The 22,776-nt window shown below is 38.8% G+C and overlaps 1 protein-coding gene across 1 annotated transcript in view; it reads left to right on the top strand.

Annotated features, from left to right (window-relative positions):
- Positions 1 to 22,173, top strand: part of RFX8 (regulatory factor X8) — a 28,099-nt gene extending 5,926 nt beyond the window's left edge. The window contains exons 4-16 of the mRNA XM_077790889.1: positions 219 to 280; positions 1,579 to 1,665; positions 6,007 to 6,057; positions 7,524 to 7,587; positions 8,595 to 8,738; positions 8,818 to 8,895; positions 9,410 to 9,523; positions 10,180 to 10,330; positions 11,821 to 11,879; positions 14,953 to 15,109; positions 16,829 to 16,923; positions 18,097 to 18,211; positions 21,637 to 22,173. Coding sequence (XP_077647015.1) covers positions 219 to 280; positions 1,579 to 1,665; positions 6,007 to 6,057; positions 7,524 to 7,587; positions 8,595 to 8,738; positions 8,818 to 8,895; positions 9,410 to 9,523; positions 10,180 to 10,330; positions 11,821 to 11,879; positions 14,953 to 15,109; positions 16,829 to 16,923; positions 18,097 to 18,211; positions 21,637 to 21,986 — 1,527 coding nt within the window. The 3' untranslated portion in view covers positions 21,987 to 22,173. The remainder of the gene's footprint in view (positions 1 to 218; positions 281 to 1,578; positions 1,666 to 6,006; positions 6,058 to 7,523; positions 7,588 to 8,594; positions 8,739 to 8,817; positions 8,896 to 9,409; positions 9,524 to 10,179; positions 10,331 to 11,820; positions 11,880 to 14,952; positions 15,110 to 16,828; positions 16,924 to 18,096; positions 18,212 to 21,636) is intronic.
- Positions 22,174 to 22,776: the final 603 nt, after the last annotated feature.

The following is a 22,776-nucleotide window of genomic DNA, read 5'->3' as shown; positions in this document are numbered from 1 at the left end:
AGAGAGGTAATCCTTTAAATTATTTAGCTTTGGGTACGCAAATGTCTGATTGAGTTTAGTTCAACAGTTACCATTTGAGAGGCACGTAAGAACAGGTATTAGCCTGGAAATTATGAAAAGCAAACAAAGTGATTAAAGACAAAAAAGTATACCAGATACATTTTTACATCTTTGAATGAATTTGCTACGTATCTCTAATTTTCTGTTTGTTTATACAGCTTATTCAGTTAGTTTTCCCAGGCCTGGTGACAAGAAGGCGGACCACAGCAGGGAGTATCAGGTTTGTGTCCTTTCTTTGGAAATGTTATTTATAACTATTCTCATAAAATTTTAAAGTGGGTGACTTTTCAGCCCCAGAACTGTAATATGGCAGCTGAATTGTTGGTTGCAAGTGTGTAACACAAGATCCAGAGTAATTCATGGTGTAACCAAGGACATTAAAATAGAGTTAATTCCATGAAAACCACCACATCCGATCTGTTTTGGTAAGGCATGAATTCCAGACTGGACTGCTTTTTAAAAGATCTTAGTCCTCCAATTTGTACTGGCTATTAACAGCATGGCTGGCATGAAGCATGTGCCAGACATCACAGCCTTACTGAGAGCTCTTCAGATACTGCATCTCTAGGCCAGGAAAGGATCTGGGATGCACAGGACTGGTGGTTAATGATCAATGTCCATATTGTGCTGTTTGTCCTTGCACACATCCATGGAGTGACCCAGTCAATGGTCAATGGAAGTGCTGTACAGCTTCAAACCGTTTAAATTGGACAACTTCAGGTCCTCCTCCTAAACATCCTTTCTTTTCCCTTCCCTCTCTTCTAGAGCACAGAGTTTGATGCTTTTTCATATCCAAAGTTATACTCACATGCTGAACATCCAGACTAGGAAAAGGGATGTTTTAAGGTCATTGAGACTGAATAATTTTGCAAGCATTTTGTGTAGCTATCAAGTATGGGCTTTAAGAACAACATGCCCTGACTTGTCTCCACTAGCCTGGACTTGCTATCAGCTTGAGCTAGGAGATCCTTTATTTTGGGAGTGCCTCACCTCAGACACTCCTAGGCTCCTGCTCACAGCAGACAGGATTTGGGATGGTGTTTGGTGGCCTCCATGCTCTCCCCACCAGCAGAAGGTTACCTGCTCCTGGCTGCAGGTGACTCTGGAGCACAACACTGCTCCTCTGGCTCCTGGTGACCCAGCCTGGGAGGAGCCAGCTGGAAGCACCTTGGTAGCAGAGATGGTGGCTCTGTTTCTCACTGAGTTCAGATAAATCTTACAGAAGGTCTGGCAGTTTTCTTGAGTTTTAGCTTGCCATGACACTTATGGGCCGTCAGACGCTGAGCTACTGTAAATGGCCAAGGAACACCTTGCACTAAGTTCTTCAACTTCTGTGGGGATATGGGGACCTCTGTCTGCTAAGAGTCTGTTTCCTGACTTCACTAACTGTCCTGTACAAATCTGAGGCTCTCCATTCAGATGGAGTTAAATAGAATGAGCATTTTCTTTTTAAAAGAGGATTATGAATTATTTGCTTACTTTTTGAAAATCATACAGTTAATATTTTTTATTTTCTAGATACCATTATGATGGAATAGCTATCAAGAAGGTGTCTTCCTTTTATGCACGTTTTTGCTGTCTTCTGTATGAACAAAATTTTTTCAGGTTTGTTTTTAAAAATGTTTCATCAAAAAATGTCCCATGTCTATATGTTTTCTGTCTATGAAAATCTGTAAGTCTTCTGTTGAACACTGACAGTAGCATTATATTTTTCTTCTCATTATAAACACTATGAAAGTGCTGTGCCATTAAGTGCTGTGCCCTAATAGACAAGCTGCATTTTGGAAACAGACACTGCCTAATTAGTCTTCCTAAAATTGGATGGTTTAGTCATGTAGATCTTAAGAGGAGAAACTCATGCTGAACCTAAAAGAAGAGCTTAATATGTTGAGACTCTAAATGGGAACTCAAAAAAATCATATTTAAATGGCTTCTTGACATTCTATCACCTTCCTCATTAAACACTAGGCTGGAAAAATGTATTACAGTATAAATGACTGCACTGTTTTGAAGAGTCCTACACACAATCTTGTTAGCTGGGGTTTTTGCTGCTTGAAACAGTACTTCAAAAATACTTCATTCATTTGGTTTTAAAATATCAGATTTTAAAGTCACCTCTTGTAAGATAACATTAATAAGAAAATGTTTAAGACAACTAAAAATGGATTGCAAAGCTTAAAAGCCTAAAATTCTGAAATGAATGTAAAATACTATGGTAGGTTAAAGGACAGACAGGAGCATTTTGTGGGCAGGAGAGGAAGAATTCTCATGGCTGAGCTCATGATTCAGATAAATAAACCACAATCTTGAATTTCTTCCCAGAAAGGAAAAAAAAAAAAAAAAAAAAAAAAAAAAAGAAAAAGAAATGCTGCCATTCTGCAGCAGTTTTAGCAGTTTTACACTCCTTTACACTGAAGAAAAAATTAGGTGCAGTCTGTGCCTCTGAAGACCAGGTTTGTATCCTCATTCTCTTACAGTCTTGTACATTACTTTAGTGTGTGTATGGGTAAATTCTGTAATTAGGTTTCCATTCTTTAATAGGGAGATACAGCATTATTCTATGGCATGAATGCTAGGACCATACAAGTCAGCCTGTAAGGACCCAGATATCTGGTGATGCTGAAACTGTTTCAGTGATATTTTATATGATAGTTACTTAATTAAGTGCACGCTTTGGAAGAACATGGAAAATTTGCACCCATAAGTTTGTTGCCTTTCTTCATAGGTTTTATGGCAGGTAATGGTGCAGAAGTCCATAGAGGGACAAGGGTAAATGTTGAGACAGGACAGAGGGTCAGGTTCTGTAGATGATCAACTGGCAGTCTGTTGTTGTGAGACTAAACAAATTATTCATAGGAAATTTGAGGCTGGTTTCCCATGTCACGTTTGCTGAAAGGATATCCTTCCCTTCCTCTGTACCTAGTATACCCAGAACAGGCCTAAGGCTTGACACCCACAATGAGGAAAGGTCTTGTCCACTGTTTAAGGGATATTGCAGGTCTCTGGCTAAGTCTGCTGATCTTTCCTTTTCAGGGAAAGAAAGGTGTCTCCCTGCAGCATCATTTAAAAATAGCAATCTCGATGGGCATAAAAGGAAAGGTGATGGTTCTGGTAATATGAGAGCTGACAGAGAACAGAATTATTTGAATTGATGCTCTTTTTTCCTCCCATTGTAGAAACATGAGGAAAAAAATTATAAAATCAGAGGAACCAAAGAAGCAATGTTAGCTAAGTTTGGTGCAGGTGCAAAAAGAAGGACTTCAGCTGGGAGAGAGAGACACACCACATATACCAGCATAGCTTCTGTCTTTGGCCCTCCTCATGGAAATGAGCCATATCCTCTATAGGGAGATGGGGAACACCCTGTAGGTCATGCTTAACCATAGGGGAACTGTTGCCCTGGCTGCTCCAGACCTCCTCCTCCTTTTCCACCAGCTGCAGAGATGCCTGCCCAGACACCTACTCCTAAAAAACTGTGTTTAATTTGGCCAAGGCAAGGAATAGGATATGCTTTCCAGGGAAATGACTGATATCAACCAGACACCTACTGATCTTGATATTAGTTCTTAAGAAACCTGTCCTATTGAGAAAAGGCTGAGGGAGTTGGCATTCTTCAGCCTGGAGAAGAGAAGGCTCCAGAGACTTTAAAAGCACCTTCCAGTACCTAAAGGGAGCCATCAGAAGAGCTGGGGAAAGATTTTGTACTGAAAGAGGGTAGGCTTTGACTGGATATTGGGAAGAAGTTCTTTACAGTGAGGGTGGTGAGACACTGGAAGAGGTTGCCCAGAGCTGTGGATCCCCATCCTTGGAATTGTTCAAGGCAAGGTTGGATGGCGATTTGAGCAACCTGGTCTAGTGGAAGGTGTCCCTGCCCTTGGCAATGGAGTTGGACTGGATAACCCTTGATGGTTCCTTAGAAACCAAACTATCCTATGATTCTATAACTTCTCAGATTAAAAAAAAAAATCAAAATATAAAGATCATATTCAGACAAAGATCATATTTCTAGCTGCAGTAGAAAAGTCCCTTAACTACAAAATTATCTTGTCTGATGCTTCCTTCATTAAAGACAATTTTAAGAAGACACTAAGATGTTGAGGCAAGCCAGACAGCTGAAATTAGAACAGCTTCCACTCTAAATTCAGCTACATGTCCCTGTCCCAAGACAACATGCAGGCCCACAACACCTGGGCAGATGGGTGTCACAATTACTTCTTAGTATCTCATATAGCACAGCAGGAAAAAACAGAGAGAAAGCAGTAAAAAAACACAAAACACAGCCAGAGAAGGATGAGTAGCAGAGCTCTGAAAGAAATAATTAGGTCGCATACTAAAAAAGCATCTGCTTCAACCAAATAAGTGAGCTAGTTTCCATATGTGTGGAGCTTTGTAAATTTTTTGCAATTAAGTATTGAAGGAAATAACTAATCTTTACTGTCCTATCAGTACAGTTCAGTACTTTTTGAAATCACCATTCATTTTTTGTCATCCAGTCAAACTGATAAAACCAGCAATGGAAAAGTCTAGATTGTTTTTTACTTTAAAAAATTGAAATTTTGAAAAAGTAATTAAAAACCTGATGACTTCTTTACCTGCAAGAAGAAATTGTGTTCTCATATAAGTAATCATATGTATAAACGCAGCAGGGTATTTGACCTATAATCTCAATTTTTGAGAGTGTATTTGTGTGGAAATTTCCAAGTCAGAGTGAAGATGATTTTTAATGTACCATTTCAGTGCAGTCCAGTGCCAGTCTATTTTCCAGACCTCTCTAATGGGATAACTTCTCTGGCTTGTTGCCATTTGCCTCAGGCAGGGGCCGGAGATATCTGATTCAGTAGTGAAGGTGTCCTGAATAGCTACTGCGCCCTCCCATGCCTGAATAAAATTCAACATGCAGATGCTTTTTCTGTCACACTTACCAGAGAGGAAAGTGGATCCTTGAGCCCAGCTGAGAGACCACGACATCCATTAGCCTGTGGGTTGTCAAGGGAAAAAATGGTTTCAAAATTATGGACTCTTTCTAATTACTGAAAAGGATATTTCTTGACCATGGTAGCCAGCAACTCACACAGTGTTGGTAGTGAGGAGCTAGGCTTCTGAAGGATCTGGCAGCCTGCAAGCTAGGCTTATGGGTGTCACAGAAATGGCAGTAAGATTATAATGGTTTGCCTTTAAATACAAAGAAGGTGTTTACATTTTGGTAGTTGGTGGGACCTCATGTGTTGGGGTTGGAACATTTTCTCACAAGGGGTGATGAGGATGGTCTTACACAGCACCTATGAATTGGTTCGTTTAGAAATCTTCAATTCGTTGAAGATATGTGTACCACTGCTCTGATGATGGTGCTATGAAAATAATGTAAATATATGCAGCTGTAGTCAATGAGGTCTGCAAATGCATTACAGACACGAGGTAATATGGTATTTACTGATTTGTATTACAATAGAATGTGTTCCCTCTGGGAACTTTGAGGAGCTTTGAGGATAAGCTCTCCCTAAAATGGTACCTGGTCTGGCTCAGAGTACAGCAGTGTTTAAAAAAACGTAATTGAATTTTGGTTCTGTAAGATTTGCTTTTTTGATTCTAGTAACAGGCAAGGTTTAGGCTCCTGACTAGTGAAGCAAATGTACTATTTTTTTATTTTAAAAAAATTATTTTGCTTCTAGAAAATTGACTTTTCTAATCTCTGTGTAATCTGGCAGTCAAAAGCATGCACATTCACCACCTTCCCTCTTTTCATTTTTCTTTTGTCTTTCCCATTTGCATCTCTGTTATTCTTTATTTCATCCCCATTGTTGTATTTCCCATTTTAGCTTTAATTCCCACCCCATAGCATCATCCAGACTCTGCTAGAGAGATGGTGAAACTCCTTGTGATCTTTTTGTCTCCCGTTTTCCCCTTCTCCCACCCACCTCCTCTTTTGTGTGTTCTGTCTTTACCCAGGCACTGCTCTCCGGGGGAAGTGAGCATCTCTGATGTGCAGCCGAGCACCAGGTGAGTCCCAGCCCTCTTGGTAACAGTGGGAACACACAGAACTGTTTGTTAGTGTCCCGCAGGTGTTTGCACCTAACCAGCACCAAGGTCCTGGCTGGCTGCTGGGGCACAGAGGACTCCTTGTCTGTCCTCCACATCCCTGTGTCAGGGGAGTGGGGAGCCAGGCTGCCGAGGGAACCAACGCACTGGAGGCGTGCCATGCTGATACGTGTTGCCATAGTAGCAGCAGCAGAAGATACAGCTGGCCGCCTTCTCAGGGAGAGCAGGAGCTGGAAAATATTAATTAATTTCATTTCACAGGCTTTAGAAATCTGCAGGAAGGACCTATTTGAAAAAAGTCTTGTGAAACATCTCTATGTACATGTGTTTGCTTTGTCCAGTCACCACCTCTAAAATGTTCGGGCAAAATAGTCACCAGCACTACCAAACATACTCAGCATGAATGTTGTGCCCTGTCTTGGGCAGCCAAATTGGTAGTTTTGCTGGAGAACAGCCTTCACGGCATGGAGTAGGGCAGAGGGAAAGGTGGCAAGGGCCAAGCCTGTGGATGGCAGAGAGCGGAGAGGAAGCATTTTCAGTGGCTGGAGTTTTCAGGCAGACAAGTTGTTGCATTTTGTCCTCTGTCCCTTCAGGGCATATGGTGGTACCCTGGTTTGTAATCCATCACAGCAGTGAAACCCAGTAGCCAGGTTCTGATTAGATAGCCTGCCACCTTTCCAAACAGCCAAGTCCAGCAGGACCCTTGAGCTTGAAATGCCTTCACAGAAAGTGAGCAGGTGTCTGCAGCAGATGGAGGCTTGACTGGAGACATCCAATTTTTGCAGCATGTCCCTTTTACTAGCAACATTGTCTCTCCCTCTGCTACCATCGGCCTCGACAAAGCAGGCAGGAAGACATCTAGGAGAAAGTACAAGAAAGCAGCCTGTTGTGCCTGCTTTCAGCAACAAGCCAGTGGTCAAGCCTTTGCAGGTCTAGGTAAATTCTGACTGTGTGGAACACCATGGCCAACTTGCAAAGTAAATGGGAAGTAGTCAGAAACAAAATGCCATCTAAACTTATCTGTGATGCAGAAAATGTAATAACTGTGAAACCTAAGCAAAAGGATTATAATGATTTTGTTATTTTCATATTTGTAATAGTTATTATCATTCCAAACAAACTGCAACTAGAAATACAAACCCATGGTTCTGGTGCAAGAAATTCAAAGTCATTGCACTGTTAAATGGTCAATTGTCATTAAAATGAATGTTTAAGTTTAATCTTAAAATTCAGAAGTTGGTTCCAGATTTGTTAGAAAATCATGGGGTTACTAAATGACAGGAAAGGGAGAGGGGTTTGTTTCCCAAATACAATTCTCCAACCTAGTGTACTCTATCGAGTTTGAGCTCATTTTCTTACTAAATACAGAATGAATCAGTGAGCTTTTGAATGTTTGTTTGTTTTTTCTGTTATTTATTTTATCACAGTAGAAGTTCCTGGAGTTCTGAAAATGCAACTGATTACAAGAAGAATAGAGAAAAAAAAGGAACAGTGAGTTTCAGATACATTAGACATAACGAAATGTCTATCTCTGTGTTTAATTACAACTTCTATCTAATATGTTCTGATGAAATACAGCTAGCCCATCTTCCTCAAAATAATCTTGATCTGTGTAATTTCACTACATGCTTAGTTCCCCCACTCCTATTTCCTCCATTAGCTAAATACTTTTGTTGTCTTAACATCAGCTCAAATAATTTTTTCTGTACTGAGAGCAGAAATTGTGGCTGACAGATCAGGTTTTGAACATTAGGGGACTTAGTGGGGCACAGCCTTCCTTGCCTGCGGCCCACAGCAACAGACCCGCATGCTGTTGAGATGGTGTCTTCTCAACATGTCGTCTCTTACTCAACGATGACATCAACATGCTTGGAGTTTATTGTCATGAGAAGTATTTAAATACTAGGAAATTATTAAAAAAAAGAGCACAATCCACAGAAAAGGGCAGATGCAAAATTAACCTGTGGCAGTTCTCCCATCAGCAAGCTGCTATGCGATGACCTGACACCAGGTTTGTTGGGTGTCAGCCAGAAGAACATGGGCAACAAACTTAGGTAGACCTAAGTGAGGAAAAAATGAGAGGCTGGATGTGTGACTCCTCCCGATGAGTGCTGTGACAATGACAGCCAGTGGGAAACGTCCTGTCATCCCCACAGCACAGCCAGCTATCTGCAGCCCTATGCAGAGGATTACAAGTGTGACATGAGTGCTATAGAAAATATATATATAAATCTGTATAGTATTAAATATTTACTGGTTTTGAAAAGAAATTAGTGTACAGTTTAGGATTTAAACATTTAGGCAGCCCTTCTTGTTCTTTTCACCCACCCGTATTTTCTAAAAAAAGACAAGTGTGGCAGCACAAGCATTTCTCTGAAGAAATAAATCTTATTATAAAATCATGTCCTACAATTTCAAGAAAATACTTATCACCTTTAACCAAACTGACAAATTAATTGCAATCTTTTTTTTTTTTAATTGTCCAAAATAAATTCTGATGCATCAAGAGTAAGAATTTGCAGTATTATCCATCTGTCATTTATCTGAAGACTGAACAAGAGACATTTCATTACCTTTCTCCTGATTTCAACCAGTTCTTCTTTGGAGAACAAGCACAAAGTGAGACATACCCCTATGAACTGGTATGTTGAAAGTACATGGCCATAAAACAAGATAGCTCTTTTCCTGTTATATCATTTTGTTCCCTCTTTTTGGTAACAGATTACACTGCTTGGCAATGACTACTACAACTATTGTCAAGTTATTTTACAAACGGTGAAAGAAGCTAAGCTTGACAAGGTATGCCTTTTCTTTAATAACAGTTACTCTGACAACAGCAAACAACTGTAAGGACAAAATTATGTCTGGGTAGCTTATTTACTTGATAGTTTGAGCTAAGGTAGATGATGATTTACAGACAAAAGGAGCATTCAGTCAAGTTATTTTAAAATTCTGAATTAACAAAACATAACTCCAAGAATATGAGTTTGTGCACATATCCTAAGCCCTCCTGGCACATCAACAAGTCTGAGCTGAGCACATAACACATAGCCATGGATACATATCTTTAATTACATCCTCACAATTCTTTGTTCCTTCCTCTTTCATACACTGCCTGGTGAGGTTTAGCTTGTTGTGGCTTCCCCAGCACACTTCCACTTACGCTGGAGCCCAGCCAGAATGGGCCCAGGCAAAGAGACCATCTCCATGGTCATTCCTTTGCTTCTGTGTTTGTGTGTTGTCTTACTGAATTATACTTCACATTCCACAAGTGTAAAATCAGTGGAAATTCATAAAGGGCTTTGTGTGGCAGGTGGAAGACTGTATCATGTCATTCTGGACATCTCTGCAGCCTGAAAGAATAGAACTTATGTGCCTGCCAGATGTGTGCCAGATGTTAAAAAGCTATGATAGGCATCTATTCAAGGTACTGCACACACATTTGCTTGTTGTAGTTATGCTATTACGTGTTTGTGTCTTTTTGGTAGCTCTAAGGAGAAGAGTCCTCTCTTTCTTTTGTGCTGTACAATGGGATTTTTGTTTATTCCTCAACTCTATCTTTTTGCTTCTTCTGGGACAGCCCAGTATGAGTTTTGGTTTTGAAAGGAGACACTGGAATTTGGGATAGATTCCATTTTTCTCCTATATATTAATTTGAAAGTTCCTAATATCAGTGGAGTGTGCTGTTAGAAATGTGGTTTGTGGTTCTGGCATGAGGTTATGCGACTGAAATTTCAATTGATGATGATTTTCCAGATTATGAGAGTTACTTTTCCTTTGAGAACACTACTGCATTTCTCAGTGACCTTCCACATAGAAACATGCAGTTTTCTGATAAAAATAATTTGCTTCTTATTTCCAGCAGGTCATTAAGTATTGTCTAGAAATTAATTCAGGTAGCAACATTTACTCTAAGGATCTTTGTCCTTCTACTAAAAAAGTTAGCTTACCTCTTGCTTAATTGGAAGAAAAAAATGTGTTTCTTTACACTTACATTTAAATTATCTATATAATTTTATTTCATGCTGCTGTAAATATCTCTGGTACACCAGTCAAATACAGCAGCATGAATTTGTATTCTAGGAATTGGAGAACATCCTACTTCCTGATTTCCTGGAGGAGGTGCCTGCACAACACATAGACTTCATCAGATCATTCAGTGAAAATGTTAAATGTTGGATGCTTAATCCTTTGGGAGGTTTTCCATTACTGCTCCAAACATCCAAGTCTAATGGTAGGTTTGAGTAGGAGAGGTATTTTCAAAAATAATCTTTGGTTAAACTGCAGAAAAGATTGTATTACAAAACTCTTAAATTATTTTTTAAAATCAGCTGATGTAACACTGATAGTAGCAACAATTACAGTTAGTTGGGATACAGTTAAAAATAAATGGTCTTGCATAATGTGATGAGAACAGACTTAAGCCAAAAGTATTCCCAATTCATTGAAATTGAAATGTACTTAAATTGAAATGCACTTAAATCTTTTTACAGATCTGTTTCTTGCCATGATTGCTTTGGCCATGTAGAAGACCAATACTATGCAGCATGCCTTCTGAAACTCAGATATTATTTTGTCTCTTCCTCTTACAAGTGGCTTCATGCTGATAAATTAATTAATGGCTGTAGCAGTCCAATATAAAAGGAAAAAAGCCATAGTTCCATAGGGAAAATATGACTGATATTAGAAGACAATTGGAAAAAAAATGTGTTTGTAAATATGTACACATTATACCTGTTATGCTGAAGATTTTGACTAAAACATGTTGCTAAGAGGATCACTGAGTGAAGACCAACTCCACAGTGGTAAAGCAGGAGTCCTGTGTAGGCAAAAGTTTGTGTTAGGATTTTGACTAAAACATGTTGCTAAGAGGATCACTGAGTGAAGACCAACTCCACAGTGGTAAAGCAGGAGTCCTGTGTAGGCAAAAGTTTGTGTTAGGATTCATATGCTCAATATTGCAGACAGGCTTAATTTTGGCATTTCCTACATTTGAATGCTTGACAGAGCAAACATAGTAATGTATTTTTAACATGTGTGTGCAAAGAAGTGTATGTAATTAATCAGCTGTGGCCCTGTGTATATACATCCTGTTTTTTTCTGGTTTGTACAAATATCATAGAAACACAAATTTTCACTTTAAAATCATTGTCTGTCTACAGCAGTTGCTTTGTATTTGATTTCCCTGCAACTGAGAAACAGTTATTTATTTTACTTTGAGGAAGTGTGTTCTTGGACCATACTTTTCATAATTACATACAGCACATTGTAAACAGGATAAAAGTAGAACAAAATAAACCAACTTATATCAACAGTGCTGTAGAATTATAGATGCATAAAGGTCTAAATGTAAACTATATAAACAAAATACAGCAAGTTTATATTAACATTACTTTCATTCACCTGAAACTGTACAAGTAAAAGAGCATTAGTCTTAATTTGGAAGTATTAAATGTAAGAAAATATTAAAAGACATTTTTCTGCACATCATGGATTAATTCACAGTAAAGGACTAGTGGTGAGCTGGGCAGCTTCTTGCAAGCTTTGGCGGCAAGGGTCCCCAGCCCATCCCATAATGCTGGCTCAATGCCCCTGCTGTGCCTTCTATTACCCTCCATATCTCCCCTAGGGAACTACTTTCTAACTTAAAAGATGTCTTCATTAATGTATTTTAGACTGTAAAATATTAATGATATGAAACACCTGCCTCTTCTTCTTTAACAGAAGCTAAAGAGTTTGTAAAAAGGCTCAGGAGGAAGACAGACCTTTGCAACATGGTCAAGGTACGTTTCAGAATTCATGAAAAAAAAACCTGCTGGGAATCTCATTCCTGTGAGCTGTCTGCACTATTTTTGAAATACTCCATTGTAGAACAAGTGCAGCAGCATGGATGTTCTTAACTGTGCACCGGCCATGTCATGCTCACACTCCTACCCATCTCTTCCCTCACTATTAAGCATGCTGAGGGGACATTTTCCTCCCTCTGGATTCTTCTGAGATACAGTTGATGGTAGGCCATGGAGAGGAGAGCATAGTAGTAGGAAGGGTCAGATGACAGCTTCCAGTATCTTTGCCCATCCATGCCGAAGTCAGTCAAGAGCATATGCTGGAGCATTCTTTCCATTGGTGTCCTTGGATAATTAAAAATCCTTGGTTTTTGAGGTGGTCTGTGCTATAACAGAAAAAGGAAGGTCACAAATAGGGAAGAAAGCAAAAGAGAAGAGGGGATATATTCCCTCCTTCAAACAAGTACAAAATTTTCCCAACATGCCATCTGATTTGAATTGTTACTCAGATGGAAGGGAAGCAGGGCAAATGAGAGAGGGATGGGAGGAACTGCAATTTCTTGGACCACTAAATACAGCTTTTCTTTATGGGAAAACTTCATCACCAGCAGCAAACAAAACACTTCCTCCTCTTGCTTTAAAAAAAAAAGAAAAAAATTGTAAAAAAAAAAAAAAAAAAAAGCACAGACATGCATAAGGGTGCCTACAGACGCAAAAAGTTGACTTCCATGAAGTACTGAGCACTCACATTTCCACTAACTGCAGCAGCCCTTGGAAATACTAGTACCTGAAAATCTCAACTTTATGTGCTTCTAAACAGATCTTATGCATTGAAGAGCATGATCCAGCAAGATCACAAGTGTCACCTATTACCAGACATATGTATTTAATTTGCATACTCAGGCTTCAAACCATCCTTCTTGTTTTCAAGCCATGACGTCGAAGGGCTGGTTGTAGCTCTTTCAGTCTTCCTTGTCTATTCTTAATGTGTGGAAAACCTTCAGAGTCAAAACTGGATTTACACCCTCAAGATTTAGGGCAAGAGAATTGCAGCAATTGGAAGAAGTTCTCTAGAAGAAGCCTCTGGGTGCTCTACATCTCTTTTACACTGTTTAACCCACACAAATTGAACACAGAAGACCTGAGAATCAGGGTCAAATTTACACTCACAAGTAAATGTTTGTACCTTCTCTAGAGCCTCTTCAAAACACAAGGGAAAAGTAAGAGTTTTACTGTGCTTGATATTTTGGGGTAGTGAGTTCCAAGTTTAATTATTTGTTGTATGAAAAAATACTTTCTTCTAAGCAATTCAAGCAATTCTTCCTGCAAACCTGCATCACATCCTGCCTCAGTTATTTCTCTCTAAAAGTGAAGTTTATCTCATCTTCTCACATAGGAGTAATTTGATATTGCTAATCAGCCTTCTCAGTTTTCTGTCTAAAATGCATCTGGAATTTCATCTAAAGACTGATGGTCAGAGCAGGCAAGAGTGCTCCTGATGAGAAGTGCTACACAGGCACTGCGCATCTGCAACCTCTGAATGCTGTAACCACACCATCCCTTGTGGAGTACCTCACAATAATTCAGCCATCTGGAGAGAAAGTAAGAACAATTTTGGCAGGGTCAGCATTCAAAAGAAAAAAGGTAACTTTCCCACCCTGTGTAGATAAAGCAGGCTGACAGCTGGTACTTCCTGGACATGTAGAAATAATTAGAGCATAAAAAGGTGCAAATTCCCTGTGAGAAAAGAATGTGAATATGATGCTTGTCATTTTCTGGGTTGTCTCTGGTAAGTTGTATTTGCGTGTTGAGAGGACTGTCTCTGAGTAATTTTGGAGAATCATGTTTAGCAATGTCTAAAGGGATCAGTCTAAAGTGTCAGGGCACGGAGTTAGGTATTAAGAGCCTAGTGAAGATGCTGCCCCAGTAGTTCTCAGCCTTTGGGTCATGTATTCTTTTTTCAGGCTCTTTTTCTGTCACTGGAAAATCCAAGTCAAATAAGAAGAATGCCTTTGTCTTTAACTTATATGAAGGAGATTGCTAAGCAAGAATCAGATTGGGTTTGGTATTTCAAAAAAGTTAGCAGTGTGATGAAAAATAGCTGTATTGATAATTTTTGCTAATAAATGGTCAGCTGCATTCATTGCTGCTTGTGGGGTCATGTTAAGCACCTGGTGAATGGAATTTGTTAAAACATGTATGAATCCTGAAGTTTTCTGGAATTTTGCATACCATATTTTTTCACTGAAAAGCCCAACTGGACAAGGGTTATTCACAGAAAAGCCTGAAGTCCAAAAAATGCTTTAGGATCTTACTGATTTCAGTCTAAGAGACTAAAAGTATTTGTTAACAAAATTTAATGGACTCAGATTTAGTTACCTTGACTGTTTTCATTGTTTCATCAAGAATCTTAAGGAATATTGTGTGATATAACCACTAATTTTAAAAAGTGAAGAGATTATGATAAGTGGTAGTCTGAAAATTGTTTGCAATATCTCTGTGAATAATAGTTTTTGAGACAAATAGATTCATTCACAAATGACTTATAAGCAAATACATGGGATAAAATACCAACTAATACTGTTTTAACTAATACCATATTTCTAATGTTATTTTTACTCTCTCAAAGGCTTGACCAACTTGAAAAAACTTGCAACAATTAAATTGCAACATGAATTAAGGACAGATAACACTGAAGGAAAGTCATTCCTGATACACCATTCCAAAATAGACAAAATATCATTATTTAGTGTAATTATAATAACTCTAGGCAAAGCCAATTGCCCAGGCAATTGCCCAGATAATTCAAGTATGTTAGCCTTGTCTGCTCCACCACAGACAACACAGAGCGTCATTGAAAAGGACATCTCTCAGAAAAAAACTCTCTTGAAGACAACTTCAGATTTATCTCCTTTGATCCTATACCCACCCCCCACACCCTCAATTTGGAGACTGGTCATATGAAGCCTAGTATTGAATAAGGGAAGCTTTCCTTTTTCATTTTCCTTAATTGGCTGAGTTAAGGGCTTGAGAAAATGAAAGGCATTAACTGTTTTTTTATTCTCTGCAGACAGTAAGAGCACTCTTGAACAACAACAGCACAGTCACTGTTCTGCGATCAGGCTTGCATGCCATCTTCCATGAGAAATCCCTGGATGTGACTAAGGACCTCTTTCAAGAGAAGTCTAGGAATCCAAAGAAACGGCAGAAAAACATACAATTAAAATGTAATTAATTTTTTGTATTTATTGTCTTTCCTCTTAAGCACCAGCTTGTCATTGTGGAAGGTCCAGCATTTCCTCTTGTTGATTCCTGACATCTGTCTTACTGGGAATTACAGTCTTCCTGTAACCTGAAGGGCTAGAAAAGAGCCAATAAAATTGAGAATCGAGCATGAGGTAATATCCTCCTAACTTTAAAGGTTAAGAATTAAAGGCTTTTGGTTCTGACTCGCTTAAAGCTTTTTGTGACAGCAGGAATGGGGTTTGTGTTACTGAATTATGTATTTCCTAGAAGAATTTTGACAAGCAGGGATATTTTTTCTTAGTTTCTTTTGACAGGAAAGATGTTTTCAATCATTACATTTTCTTCTGTTATTAGTTGAAGCACACAAAATCAGTTCTTGTGGCCAGATTTAAAATACTGAATGCTGAATTGGACAAGGCCTTTTAGCTTTGGTGTCCTTTTGCTATATTGTGGCCTGTGGGATCAATGTTGTGCTGTGAACAATAAAATACACAGTTTGTGTGCAGCTGTGACATAATGATTTGATGGATTCAAGAAAAGGAATAGAATGGTAACTTAATTTTTAGATTAATGGTCTGCCATTTAAAATATTAGGAAGAGATAGGCAAGTTGGACTAGGCTGTGCACAGAACTAACTGGTGGAACCTCAGCTCTTTGTTCCTGGTCCATCACAGACTCATGCACTGACAACGGATTTGTCACAGACTTTCTGTGGTTGCTTTCAGTAGGGATAACAACTTGACTGCTTTACAGAACCATCAGGAGAACCATTTCAATAATATACATATACATACAGATACAGATACACATATACATACACATATACATACACATACACATACACATACACATACACATACACATACACATACACATACACATACACAAACACATACACATATACATATACATATACATATACATATACATATACATATACATATACATACTAAACCCAAAACCACTGCATAGAACAGTTATTACATTTTTCCATTATATTGTCAATGGTCTTAGTCTTCCCAAGGTGGTTTTATTGAATTCTCTTTTCATAGCTTTTCCAAACTGTCATTTGTAATAAGCAAGGTTTCACTGAACTTATCCATATGCTTTCTTGAAGGAAGAGGTCTCAATTAGAAGGGTATAAATTCAGGGAGGTCCAATTTACCTTTTGGCATTGGGTAGTAGGTGCCAAACTTTTGGTGAAACAATTGCATTGATATGTGGCAACATTATCCATATTTCTAGTGGTCTATAGAATATTCTTCATTTTCTGATATTGTTTTAAAATTTTTTTCTCCCTTCAACAGCCTGACCTTTTTTCCCTCAGTTCAACAGCCAGATATTTTTTTCTCAACCACATAAAATCTCACATAAATAAGTTAGCATTGCCTCTAACCAAATTCCAGCTTTCACATTGGAACTGTTTATTCTTGCCACTTTTGCCATGATGACTAGGTCAATGCAGATATATTGCAAATGGACATAAACATGAATTCTGACTGATTTGAAAATAGGGTATTATTCCTCACTAAAGAAATGATATATTAATCAAAATGCTAGGAACAGATGTCTTAATCTATTTTAAGGTAAAGATAAAAGAAAGGGAAAAAAAAAAAAAAAAGGCAAGCTTAAAACTGCAGAAACAAACCAAAAGGCAGACCAATCACTTCAAATAACGATCTCCCTTCTGCATTTCACAGGTTTGAAAAACTTCATTTCTTCACTGGCATCTTCCACAAATATTCAGGATCTCCTGAGCTGTTTGTCTTCAGATCTCCAGACTTTTGTTATTAAGGTATAAATTTAATAATTTCAGAATAGGAGTGATCACATCATTTATCCTGCTACATGCTGACTGGCACTAGTCTGCAGGAGCTACATTGCACACTAGAAACCTGACCAGACTGCAGATTTGCATAAATACAATTTAGGCATGCTGTGGAAAAAGGGAGAATTAATTGACATACAAAAATTCCATCTGTGCAAACAACTACAAGCATATTTATGTGCACATATCCACTCTAGTGGTTTCAGTATCTGCTCATTTCATAGACACATATTATCATAGCCCCTAATAAACTAAAATTCAGAAGTAATATGTTGGTATAAATGAAGAGAACACTTCATGGTTCCTTACATCCTTGTTTCACCAACTATTGACTTTTAGCAAGTGCTAAGAATTTCTAGTAGAAAGTTTCTAGCTCTTGTGAAAGATTCAAGTATGACCATCCTCACCTGATGGTGATTCAAGTATGACCATATGCACCTTTCAATAGATTACCAATTCTACCACCCCTCTACCTTCACTGACTCACAATTTGTGTCACCATGTTGGTGCTACTGCTGCATTTGGTTGGTTACCACAACAATTAACTTGGGTTTGGGTGGTACTTAGTGTTTGGGATTTTTCCTCCTTTCTGAAGAAGCAGACTAAACTGTGTTTACTTGGCTTAATTATTTACTCTTATTCTTTTCTTTTTAAATGAAGAATAATACTTTGCAATTCTGTAGTGCCTCCATCTTACATAACCCTTAGCTACATCATGGAATAGCATAGAGAAGATGGAGTGGGACTTTTCCTGGGGGTTCACAGTTATAGACCATAAGACAATAGACACAAGTTGCAGCAAAGAAAACTTACAATAGATACAAAGGGAAAAAAAATTACCATTAGAATAATTAAGCATAGGAAGAGTTTATCTAGAAAGGCTGTAGAATTTTTATCCAAGATATGTTCAGAATTTGGCTGGAAAAGGCCTGAACTAAGCTGGCCATTCTTTGGACAAGAGATCAGAATAGGTAATATCCAAAGATGTCTTTCAACCTAAGACATTTTAGGATTCTAATAGAAAAAAATGCTTGTTGCTTTTTTCACCTTTGCAGTTTGTACAGGGAAAATGGTCTGTCACACAGAAAGGAATTCTTTTAACCAACTTTATCATAAACCATTTTTCTTCTTTATCTGCAGCCAAGCAAGAATAAAGAGGCATTTAAAGAGCAGGCATCAGATTTCATGTTGAAATGGAGCCTCCTACTGAGCAATGTAGGCAAGATTCTGACCATCAACAGGACAGACAGTTTTGGTAAATAGAATCTTTGTGGCTCTAATTTGATATGCCCCATTTTGACCTGAGATGGCAGAGGCAACAGATCCAAAAGTACCTAAAGGGGCCAATAAGAGCTGGTGATATAGTGACAGGACAATGGGGAATGTCTTTAAACTGAAAGAGAGCAGGTATAGACTGGATATTAAGAAAAAAATCTTTACTGTGAGGGTCATGAGACACTGGAACAGGTTGCCCAGAGAAGCTGTGGATGCCCCATCACTGGAAGTGGTCAAAGCCAGGTTGGATGGGGCTTTGAGCAACCTCTGGAAAATGCTTGGCAGGGGGTGGGCACCCTGGTGATGTGGCTAGACAGGTCAGGGAAATTAAATTATTAGATTTTGACCAAACCAGTTCTCTGAGCGGAACTGTAGGATGAGCATAAGAGAGAGTAGGAGCTTGCAGCTTAGATGGCAGGAAAGCCAGGACTCCCTCTTCTGGCAGAAGTTGTAGATTGTGGGGAAACAGGGAACAGGGCCTGTTCCTCCAGAGGTGAGAGCCTCTGCTTTCCTCCATACAAGAGTCCCCCAGGTTCTTTCTATATAATACAGCCAGAGCAGAGCCACTGTAATAACTAGTTGCCAAAAAAGTAGTTGGTTCCTTTGACAACAGATATACGTTCTTCTTATTTTTGTCTTACACTGACCTAAGTTCTTGCCTAGCCACCAGGACACCTGTTGAAGGTATTAAACTGACTGAAAAATAGCCACTTCTTTAGCTGGGTTATTTTTCTCTCAGTCTTAAGGCTCTGAGCTGTCAAACATCAAATCCATCATACAGCAGTGCAAGGTGGGAGAAGGGAAGGAACTGTGCAGTTGTGTTCACTCAAAGAGGCTTGAAGTGATAAAAACATGTCTTAAATCAGTCCCATCACTACTCCAATTGCCTTTCTCTTCACTTGCAACACCTTGCAAAGGTGCCACTTCTGCAGAAATGTACTGTCTCCCATGAATTGCATCTAATCCCAAACTGGATGAAATGCCTTTTAGATTTTCAAAGGAGTACCTTCATATTTTTAACTCTTCTGTTGGATGCAACTTCATACAAATAGCCAAAGAAAACCTCATTATTTTCTCTGAAATGCCCCTTCAAAACCATGCTTTCATGTTTGCTATAAATACATAGTATGTCAAGGTTGTTGCCTTTTGTGTTCTTCAGTATTCTTACCCCATTAATGTCTGTGCTTATGCATGTATGAACACACACTTCTTCTGCATCAAGCTGCTGCCTTTTGCCTTCTGTTTGCTTGTAAACTGTCTGGAGCAGGATCAGAGATTTGTTCTGTGTCTGCAGGGAACATAACACAGTAGGGTCCATCAGCTGCTGCATTACAGTAAGAGTAAAATAATCAGTTCTTTCTCTCCCTCCAGAGGAGTTCTGCACAAAACTCTCCAATGTTACATGCAATATTTTTGGCAATGAATAAATTGAAAATGCATTCCAAGAACTGCATTGAAAGTATAATGTTTATTGAAATTCCCCATGATGATGAAATCCTCTCCCCTCTTTTCACCACAAGAAGAGTTTAATGAATTGCCTCCCTGTTCTGCAGTTGTGTGGATGGATGGGATACAATGGATGGAGCACATCTCTTGGTCTGCTGAGACTTTGTAAATAAAATACAGATTTCACCCATTTTATGACAGTTTTCCTACTCTACTTCAATAACACTAAAATTGAACTTATTTCAAATATGACAGAGTTAAATTTTTTTTTAATATTTTGCCATGATGCTTCAATAATTATCTTTTTTTACTCCTTGAGATGTTGTATTTGAGCTATCAATGTCTTTTTTTTTTTTTTTTTTTTTTTTTTTTTTTTGCATATTTCTATTCCTTTAGGACACTGAGTTTTAGCAGACAGGCTGAAGCGGTTCTGTTAACAAGCCATCTGGTGTAAAAGTTCTGTACTTGGGAACACTGCTTTCCAGAAATGTCTTAAATCTCAGCATTTCTTCAAAATATGAACTATGTAGCATCCTCACTGAGGAAACACAATTACCTGGGGAAATGTGTGTCACGTTAATCCAGTAACCAAAACAACTTTTACTTCTGACTTGACCTCTTGCCTTCTATCTGGCCACATCCAGCAGACATAATACACTGGCATACTCACACCTCTCAATTTAGGATTGACTTTCACCCTTTTCCAGCCCAGCCCCTGCTTGCGTGATGCCCAAGTGAGATCAGAGGAGCTCTGCATTTACCCCTGCTGTAAGGAAGCAGGGAGCAAGTGTGCTAGAGCATTCAGGGCATATGGGACCTCTACAGCTCATTCAACTCCATCTCCTTTTTAGAAAATGTGCCTCTACACACCTCCCTCATAGAGTTTCATGTCAGCTCACACACCTCTGTTGCCTTCCAAGGCATTCAAGGATGTACTGCCAAGCCATGGGGACTGAGAGTAGTGAGCTGTGCATTCCTCTTCTTCAAGCAAGTTGCTTCAACCTGGTTCCCCTTGAGAACTGTGTTCCTCTGTATTATCCCAAAAGACAACTGGAGTGGTAGCTTTGGCTTCATGCTTACTCTTCTTCTTAGAGAATATATTGAAAACACATGTAAGAGTGCTAGAAACACTCTTGAATGACTATTAACAAATCAATATAGTTTCAACTCCAACTATATAAAATCCCTTTCCTTGTTCCATAAGCAAACAAGTACTTCCTCCTACTTTTTTAGTTTAAAGATCCTCAAAAGGATTAACAGCAGAAACAGCAGCTTCTTAGACACATATCAAAAGAGAGTATTTTTCATTTTTAAAGCTCTGTAAACTGTGGTCATTAATATAAATTGTGATATTTCCTTGTTGATGTCCATATAAACTAGTTTGTGGGGTGCAGAGGTTATAAATTACTTGATGAATTCCTATGTATATTTATGGCATGGAAGATCTACTTTTTACAGTAAGGGCTTTTAACCAAGGTATGATTCAAAAGTCAATGGCCTCAGTGAGTCTCTCTTGGCTTTTATCACTTATGGTCCAAGCTGCAAGGTGGGCCATTTAATGTCATAGATACAACACACACAGATGACTGTAGGGGGTTTTGCTTGGGAAGAGGCGGAACGATTTATCTATCTGAGGGGAGAATGGGGGTAATACATGTTTATTGGTAAGTCTTGTAGTAGAAGTGAATGTGGAGGAGAAACTTGAACAGGAAAGTGAATGAACACAACTTCTCTCTCTAGTTAAATAAGGGGGGAAATTGCATATGTTTAAAATTAGCAGTGGTACTTATTTTTCTGGGATATTTGGAAGTACATAATTTTGTAATTACTGTTTCATGAGTGCTAGTCCATTACTTTGTCTAGCCTATTATATAATGAAGCCCTCCAAAAAAGAACACATAATAAAGATATGCAAATGAAGAGATTGCCATAATTATCTTTGTTTTTCTTTAAACCTAGGATCCTGGCTTTTGTTGAATATGCTACTTGTTGATTTTGCGGCTCACATTTTCCAGTCCTATATAGAAGACGATAAAAGAGAAGGAAATGCCTTGGTTGCAAAGCAAAATGGGGCCTCTGTTCTGTGTGTTTACGAGCCCAGTCATCTCTCAGCCTGTTTTGCTGAGGAGGAACCTCAAGCCAATGCTCCACAGACAGCTCTTATGATGCAGAACCAGAATAATTTTGGATTAAGCAATGCTTTCCAGAGTTCTGAGTTGTTTGGTGAACACAGCCACAGTCAGCAAGGTGAAATTAACATTTACTTGAAAGAAAATGATGGGGAAAATATTATGGATTGGGCAAATTAGGACAGATTGGGAGGTGTGTGGCTGTTTGGGGGTATTTTCTGCATGTAAAGTAGAACTAATGAAATCTAGATTTGCATGGAGCTGTGTCCAATGTCACTGAAACCTCAACCCACAGAGCATCCGCCACATCCTGTCCCCACCCCACAATTATATCAAGGGATTGTCATCTCAACATCACCCACCTCCCCAGCACCACAGGTTCCTAATTCTTTCCTTAGGTTTCCAGCAGACCTCTGGAGCTGCTTCTGATTCCCCAAGTGTTGTCTAAGGAAGAGCAGTGCTGTTCTGGTGGGTTGGGGCAGGCCATGGGCTAGCTGACAAACAGACTGCATGGATTTATTGATCAAGAAGGAGAAGGCACAGTATGGTCTTTCCTCACTTTTGGAAGCACTGAGAGGCTCTCTTCCCTCCAATTATCTGTTACTTTTATCAAAAGATATGAAATATCTTCAGAAATATGAAATCCTTGAGACCCTTCTGCTCTACTAGATTTTCTTGCAGTCAGCTCACTGCTCCAAACTTACTAGCATAAGGTGTGACATGCAGGTAGAAAACAAGATAGACTCTAAGTCTTCTAGAATACAAGGCTAAAATACAAGAACACATGGGAATGTGAATCAAGCTTCTGTGGTTAATACAAGTGATGAATTAGACATTCAGCTGTTTTCATATTTCTCTTCCATGCAGTAAAAAGTACTTGTCTTATGTCACAGAGAACATTGTGTTTTCCATAAAACTGTGAAAGAAAAATGTTAATGGCACCAAGACTCACAGAGAAAACTACATTTTT

Source organism: Lonchura striata, chromosome 2, assembly GCF_046129695.1.
Source record: "Lonchura striata isolate bLonStr1 chromosome 2, bLonStr1.mat, whole genome shotgun sequence".
Lineage (NCBI taxonomy): Eukaryota > Metazoa > Chordata > Aves > Passeriformes > Estrildidae > Lonchura > Lonchura striata.
The sequence above is the reverse complement of the archived record's forward strand: the minus strand, read 5'-3'. Positions and strand labels throughout refer to the sequence as shown.